At 51.0% G+C, this 8,257-nt stretch overlaps 1 protein-coding gene across 6 annotated transcripts in view; it reads right to left on the reverse strand.

Annotated features, from left to right (window-relative positions):
• The window catches only part of SMG7 (SMG7 nonsense mediated mRNA decay factor), a 54,356-nt gene extending 46,866 nt beyond the window's left edge, over positions 1-7,490 (reverse strand). For 2 of the 6 annotated variants that reach the window (XM_067300553.1, XM_067300550.1), the window contains exon 1: positions 7,390-7,488. Coding sequence is in view for 1 of the 6 variants with exons in the window: in XM_067300552.1 (XP_067156653.1) it covers positions 7,390-7,418 (29 nt within the window). In the remaining 5 variants the exon portion in view is untranslated. Of the gene's footprint in view, positions 1-7,389 lie in introns of all 6 variants that reach the window. The other 4 variants (XM_067300556.1, XM_067300554.1, XM_067300552.1 and 1 more) reach the window with 3 other exon arrangements.
• Between the last annotated feature and the right edge of the window lie 767 nt (positions 7,491-8,257).

Here is an 8,257-nt window from a genome sequence, read left to right on the forward strand (position 1 = left end):
GCTTAAATCATTTCCCCCTCATTTGGTTGTCTCGCAAGTCCCCAAGCTCATGATCAGAACCACCTCTCCAGCTCTTCTTAAATTCAAATGGGAAGAAAAGCTGTGGTCAGACGAGTCTAGAAACATGGCCTCAGGACAATACTCAGAGCGCAGCTGACAACGTGGAACCCGGTGACGAAACCCGTACAACTGTAAAACTACAGTCAACGAGGTACGGCAGGCAACACCACGAGTATCCGAGAGGCACATACGATACAGCCACCAATCCTGCCATACACAACAGTGAGAAACTACAGCCCAGGAGTCACATTCACGATTCCTTATTTCCTTCCACAACGAAAGTTAAGCCAGTCTTCCCTTCTTTTCACTGGGATAAAACGGAGATCTAAAATTAAGATGCTACTCTCCTGACCCCTCCCCACACAAAGGAAAGCCCATGTTTTACTGAACACCGCAAAACCTACCATCTACATTAAAAAAAATACAGCACCAAAGTATGCAATTCTAGTAAAGATTTTGAGATAACAAATCTGTGTTTTTATCCCCCCCGCTTGACAGCAGCTGTGAAGTTTTCAAGTGAGATGAGGACAGATCTCAAGTTCAAAGAAACAACAGCAAAGATAAATAACCAATGTCCTCTCACACATCCTCCTTAGACATTATAGATATATTCCTAAACTGCTCTTCCACCATTCCTCATCCTGAGGACTGTGCTCCTAACTAGGGAAATCTCTGCCGCTGTTGAGAGGCTCTAACAGCAGTAACGAAAGGTCCTTAAAAGCCTACAACGCCCAGCAGCGCCTCACCCAGTGAAACCAGGCAAATGACAGCTCACGCTGTGCTACAGCGAGGGGTCCCCTCCGCCCTCCCAGCCACACGCACGCGAGCTGCAGCGACGGCCTCCTCCACTACTGACTTTTGCCCGTCTGCAGTTACTCCCTCTTCCACTACTGCTTTTGCTGGCTGAGCCAAGCAGCAAAGCAGCCAAGGCGTCTTCCCATCAAGTCACTGTCTTCTGCCATCGACCTAAGTGATCCTGAGCAGCGACTGCAGCTTGCCTCTGCTTCTCGAGCGGGGAGCACCGCAAAATCTGAAAATGCGTGCAGGAACCAAGATAGCAAATTGAAAAGCAGGGCAGCTTCCCATTCCATATAGAATGATTAAAAGAAAGCTTTAAGTTGCTTGAGGTAAGTTAGTGATACAATTCAATGCCTAGACCAGCTTATTCAGAGGCAAAAAAAAAATCATTTGAGCAGGCTATTTGTTGTATGGAAGATACTCTGGACAGAGGGAATAGATTTTTCAAGTAGCTTGAATATCGTGCTATACTTCATACTGAATGCTTAAATAAAATAGCTTGGCATCCAGCAAGCAAACAGTAACCAGCAAATGTACCTTCTACCATGCACTGAAATGAAGAAGCTTCAAGAAAAACTCCAAAACCCTGTATTCAAGGAAGGAGGCCGTCTTCTGAAAATGGTTTGCTGCTGTTGAAGTGCCCCATCAAAGTTTCAAATGGGCATCACCTGGTTTCACTGCCACTACAGAACTTTCTCTTCTTCAGCAAAGACCAAATTACACAGGAATATGCAGGTTAGAACAAGAACTAATTACTACAAGAAGCATCCCTAAAAAAAAAAAGCTGTAGCTTCACTTACACTAACTGGCACTTCTAGGTCACTGGAACATTGTTTTGCAAGTAGCCTCAAGCCTAACAGAAAAAAGTGCAGTAGCAGCATCCATGATAAGCTGCATCTGCAGCAAGAAGAAAAAAAAGGGCTCCTTCCTCTTTCCCAGCCCAAACTGAACACAGGGACGCTATCTGTGTGTGATAGCGATACAGCTATGTGAGGGCATTCAAGGGCTTGTATATTCTAGGAAACAAGGCATTATCTGTTTACTAGTGTTAAGGTTCAGTGAGCGCTTTAATGGTAATGAGCACTATCATTAGAAGGAGCAGTCCAGCCCTTCCCTCACCATTAGGGCTTCATTCCTGTTCCACACAACCTCAATCCTTTTGTCAGCACGCGTGTCTGGTTACATGATGAGTGGAACCAGGCAACAAACTCATGCCAAACAGTGTGGGTAAAAAAAAAAAAAAAAAAAAAAAAAAAACAGTTTTAACCTAGACTAGTTCCCCAGTCCAGTTTACTGAAGACCTAGCCAAAAGTTTATGCTGTCAAGTCAGGGCTGAGGTAAGTGAACGGAAGAGTGCGATGGGGTTCAAGAGGTAAAGCAGGAGCAGTTCAAGCGTAAAGCATGCTCTTCCATCCATACGGCCAAACTCTTGCCAAGCACTAACCAAAAAGGGTCAAGTTCTCTGATTACCGCAGCCCTCTTCCCTCCAGCACGCATTTATATATAGATAAAGAAAGTCACCCTCTTGACAGACACTCTAGCCGAAACGTGCTCGCCACTTGCTCCCATTGCTCTGCCAAACCGCACACACGCATTCGAACCTTCGCTAGTCAGCCCTCATGTGATTTAGGCCCAGTTTCCCTGGTCTGTCAAGAGCGGATACTCCTAACGTGCTGCACCGACCATACTCGCACTCTGTACACAAAACATTACAGCTAATCTGAAGCTACAGGTGCTAATTTACAACAGCTGGCCAGCCAAAACGTGTATGGCTGAGTTCTGCCTGCTCTTCTCTCAAGGACAGCACTAATCTGGATTTCTCTTCTAACCAGGTAAGAACTTTCACAGTCAATAGCAATAATGAACTTGGAAACTTCTTTCCCTCTGTATGGTTAAAATTTGTCAAAATCATTCAAGAAAGGGAAGCAACAACTTAAGCTGTACATTCACACAAGGAATGCTCAGCCTTGTTGCCTCAGGTGTTAAAAAAGAAAAAAAAGTGCAAGAGCTATGATGAAGCACACCTGGCCAACTTGCGACTCTACACATCAAGGGCAGCTCTCCCTCGTACTGCTGTTAGCCCAGAGCGGCAGAAGGGCGCTAAACAACCCAGCTCCCCCCTGTAGGACAAGGGGAGCAAGTAAGAGCTGCTGAGGCTGCCAATGCCTGACTGACCCTGATACAAAGAGTATCATTAGCTGGAACTCAAGGGGAACTGCCCTAAGTATGACACACGTCCTAGGGCTCTCGGCAAGATGAAATTTTTCTTGGACATTGCTCAGAGAGAAGCCACTTAACTGCTGAATACTTTTTTTTCCCCCCCTGCTTTTCTTCACAGGTAAAAAGCACAGGAACAAAAGCTTGTACATCAGTAGTAAGCAGTAGTCACCATTAATCTTATTTGCCTTTTCAACCCACTGCCCTCACCCTCCAGAAGGTATCAGAAGTGTTGTTCATACTAAATACTGGCAGCAATTCTAGTTATCAAATGCTAGAAGCACCTTGTAGGAAGAGTCCTGGGCATGACAGGAGAAAAAAGGAGACAAAGTAAGACAGGACACTTTCCCCTCTCCTCTCCCAAAGAGCACCATGCTAAGAGAGGCCTCCTGAAGAGTCAAAACAGGTTTTTTGACCTATCCACTATTTCTCCTCTGTTTAAAATCCAAGAGTAAATAGTGTATTAAAGTACCATAAATGATTTTAGTACTTAAAAAAGCTGGAGGGAATAATTTCTGTCATTGATTGGTCTTGTTCAGATATCAAGAGAAATCAAGAAAGACGTGGATCAAGTGGAACGAGTTGAGCGGCAGCCCCCGAGGTGGTCGGGGCTGGAGCACGTTCCCTGCGAGGAGAGGCCGAGGAGCAGGGCTCGCTCAGCCCGGGGCAGGGAAGGCTTCGGGGGGGGGGGGGGGGGGACGGCTGCCAGCCCCTGCCCGCAGGGAGGGCGGCAAGAAGACGGAGCTGATTCTACCCATCTCATGGGGATTCATTCTGGATTTCGTATAGTATTCTTGTTCGTGTCTTTCAGGCATTGACTGAAGTCAACTCCACATCATCTTCATCAGGGACCCATACCAGAATATGCTCACACACAAAAGATCGCAGCACTGAATTACCTCAGCTCTACCCTCCTCCATCAAAAATGGAGAAATATTGCAAGAGGTGTGTCACAGACTGGCAGACAGCAAAGGAGCAACCACAAGGAGAACTTCTGCATCTGCTGTGTAATGGAGCTACTGATGAGTCTTTGAAAAGAGAGCCACAATTTAAATTATTAAACAAGTCAAACCTTTAATGAAGTTGGTTATAGCCTCATCATAAGACTACAGGAAACTACCTACTGGTTTGTCAGCACTAGAATTTCTAAGCAGTATTCAAGCCCTGTAATTCAAGTGCTTTTTATTCTGTATTTAGCCACAATCTACCAGGGTAATGCTAGATTTAACTAGTAACTAGAGTTCACATCTTTTTAAAATACTGTTGAGACAGTTGCATCTCAATCTGCCAAACTTCTGAAGCAATATTAGCCGTATATTTAACATGAGTATATAAAATCACCAGTGAAGAACATTTCCTTAAAGGAAACACAAGTGGACTTAAGCTCAACCATGTCTTAAAAGGGATGTGTTTGAAAGTTTCTGTGGCATTACATTAGAAATCCTACTGGTAGTTGATATTTCGCTTCTAAGTGTCTCCTTCTGTACCCAGAGGATGTGTGAAATATTACTGTAAGAAGACTGTCCCACAAGACTAATTTCATGTGTGGAGAGTACCTAAAGATTCCCAAAGCAGAACAAAAGATACAAAAATTTTTTTAGCCAAGTCAGACTCAGCAGGCCTAGAACACATTTGCCTGAGCAGAGAAACCTGTGAACTGCGCCTTTTTCCTAAGAGCTCTTTGAGAGAACTTTCCGAAACCTCCATTACAACCAGGCATTTACCTCTCAAATTTCTACTCACCTGACCAGATCTAATGCAAATCCTTGAGAAGTGACTCAAACCAGGACCAGAGAGACGTACCTAGGAGACCTACCTCAGACAGGACAGAATGCAATTCACTACTCTTAAAAGGTGACCTTGGAAAAGATATTAAGAGTGAGAAAGCCAAAACCCCAATGCTACCTTACGACATATGAAGATGACCTAAAATAGGTCACCTCTCTCCTCCTGCCACTTTAGAAGTACTTGGGGCATTAAGTCTGACCTTTGTTTCTCCTGGAAGACTTCTGCAGGAGCCCCAGGTGTTTGTCAGTTCTTGCATTTTCATCGAAGAGGCACAGTCTTCTAAGGACCAGATTTCAAGTTTAAATTAACTCACTCATATATTCATATAGCAAGAAAGAGACTGGTAGTGGAAGAGTTAAGGCAGTCTGGCTAAAAATCCCTCTCTTTCCTGGTAGCTCTTTCAGTCTCTCTTGATTCTTGCAGAGTCATTATTTCACTATTCAACCACTAAGTGGTTACACCTAAGAAATTCAGGTCTCTTTTATCTTAACTTCAAATATGCAGAGCAACATTTTTCACAGAAACTTTTCTGCCCCTCCTTAGCTATAAAAAGACAAAAACCAGCAGAGACTAATCACCCAACGTCTTCATTTGGTAGAATGTTTTGTTTAGCTACCCTTTTCTATCATTATACTTTTGTCTCCATATTCCTTCATCGTTACATTCTGATTGAACTTTTAGTGCTACTGGAAGACGGATATCCTCCTCCATAAAGCAAAGGACCAAGAGGACTGGCTCCGAGAGTCTGAGGCTCTGTTCCCTGTTCTCTTTCCTTATGAACTTGCACCCTGGTACATCTCAGTACCTCATTTTCTACCATACGCAAGTTAAACAATTAAATATACATAGTATTACAGCTGCGGATGTAAAAATCATTTCATGGCTTTTAGGGACATTCTCTCTCCCCAAACTTACCCTCTAACACAGAGGAACAAAAACGAATGTTGTTTAGAGGGGGGAATGTGAAGATTCCTGATTACAAACTGCTTGAAGAGTTTGAGGCGCTGCTTTTTTTTTTTTTTTTTAAAGGAGGAGATAAGATTCTTGGTGACAAAGATAAGAATCATTATTTGTAACACATTAGTGCCTAGGTGCTTCAGCCCTGTTGTATTAAGAACTATATAAACATAAAGCAATCAGAAAAAGCGATAAGGTTTCAGATGAACGAAGTTAGCAAAAAGAGGTGCTTATTGCCTACATGCTCGCAGGCAAGGCGAATCCTGAGGTTGGCGCAGAAGGATACAAAACGATAGCAAGAAGCCTGGCAGTGAGGGATGGTGACTTGGGCAGGACAAGCGTGACTTCAGAAGTACTGCCTGGCAGAGGCTGGAGGGCAGCAAAAGAGTTCCTAAACACTGGGGGCCAAAAAGCAAGAGACTGTTGTGTTAGTAACAAAAAAACCCACGAGCAATACAAAAGACAAACCTTTTACTGGTAGAGAAGAACTGAGAAGAAGACACATTTTTGAGCTATTATTCACAAAGTGAGAAGAAAGAAACAGAGATTCTAAGGCAGCATAGGTTAGAGGCCTAGAAGAGAGTAAGATTTGTAGACTGTTGCTATTAGAGAAAAGATAATATTAATTTTATTTTATTTTTTTGAAAGATGAGCTTGAGACAAGATCTGGACTACCAGAAGGAGGCAGAGGCAGACAGAGATACAAGAGAGGATGGGGAGGAAGAGGAGGATCGGGCGAACCGGTAAGAGGAGAGAGCCGAAGTGTTTTCAGAACCCTGGAGAGAAAGCGTTTCGGATGTGCAGGACGCACCTTGACCCCACTCTTCAGAAACCCTTCCCCAGGCCCTTGCCCGTCAGAAAGAAGGGGCATGCCCTTTTGGGGTGCTCAGGGATACAAACTCCCCCTCTTCGCGAGGTGCTCTAGAAGGGCTGGGGGGGGGGGAGGTGCTATTTAGCATTTTTAAGCCCTGAAAAGCCACTCACACCTTGCAGGGCGCTGTTCAAAGCCCCCAGGAGGACACCGCTTCACAGCCCGAGCTCACCCGACGCCTGCCAAAGCTCAGCTCGCGTCAACGCGCGGCACCGGCGCCCCGGGCTGCGGGGGGCCCAGAGCGTCTCCGTTCCGCGAACGGTCTCGTGGGAGCCCCGAGCTCCCGGACGGGCTTCTCCCGCCGGCGCTCGGCCGGCCGGGCCCAAAGGCGACCCGCCGCGCGGGGCTTCGCGCAGGCCCGAGGGAGCACGGCGAGACCCCGAGCGCCACCCGCCTCCCTCCCCTCCCGAGAGCCGCCCGGGCACCGACTTCGCCCCGCCACCGGGGACGGACCCGCCGCGGCTCAGGGGCCCGGCGGGCACCCGCAGCACCCACGCGGGAGCCCGGTAACCCCCGCCCACCCCCGGCGGCGGCTTGACCTTGCTGCTGCCGCCGCCGCTCAGCCGCGCCGGGGCCGGCGGGGCCCCGAGGCGGCCGCGGGCACCCCCGGGCGGCCCCCAGCCTCCCGCCGCCGCCGGCCTCGCCTCGCCTCAGCGCAGGCGGCCGCCCGCCCCGCCGCCGCCGCCGCCGCCGCTCACCGGAGGTACTGCGCGCACAGCAGGCTCATCCTCCGCCGCTCGCTGCCCCGGCCCGCCGCTCCCTCCGCGGGCCTCACAGCCCCGGCCGGCCCGCCGCCGCCGAGCCGCCGCCGCCGCCTCCGGCCGCCGCCGCCATCTTCCCGTGCTGGGCCCCGCCGCCGCCGCGGGGGAGGGGCGCGCAGGAAGGAAGGGGCGGGGGTGTCCCCGCTCTAGGGCTCCGGCCGGGCAGAGGGCGCCCGCCGCTCCCGCCGCCGCCGCCGCGCGCTCCCGCCGGCCCCGGGCCGCCGCCGCCGCCGCTCGCGCCGCTGCCGCCACGCGTCGCCGCCGCCTCCCCGCCGCGCCGCGCCGCCGGGCGCCCTCCCCCTCCCGCCGCGCCGGCCGCGCTTCCGGGCGCGGCCCCGCCCCCTCACCCGCACTTCCTGCCGGCGCCACCGCCAAACGCTTCCGCCGCGCCGCGCCGCGCGACTCCCCCTCCCGCCACCGCCTTCCCCCGCGGCGGCGGCCGCCCATTGGCCCGCCCGCTGCCGTGGCAACCGAGGGGGCCGCGGGGTGTCGCCATGGCAACCGCGGCGCTTTCCCGCCGCGGCGGCAGCGGCGGCAGCGGCGGCGGCAGCTGAGGGCCCGGCGCCTGCCGGTGACCCCGGCCCTGCGCGGCCGCGAGCGCGTGGCGCCGCCTGGCCACGGCGCAGGCTGCCGGGAGGAGGCCGGCCACGAAGCCCTGGGCCCTAGGCCGCGCTGGGGAGGCCTCGGCCTCGGCCTTGCCCTGAGCCGCTGCACTGCCGGAGCCGCCCCTCCCCTGGGGACCCCTCCGCCAGGCTCCCCTCTCCCACCGCACCGCACCGCACCGCACCGCACGGCGGTGACCGCG

The sequence above is a fragment of the Apteryx mantelli genome, chromosome 8 (genome assembly GCF_036417845.1).
Source record: "Apteryx mantelli isolate bAptMan1 chromosome 8, bAptMan1.hap1, whole genome shotgun sequence".
Lineage (NCBI taxonomy): Eukaryota > Metazoa > Chordata > Aves > Apterygiformes > Apterygidae > Apteryx > Apteryx mantelli.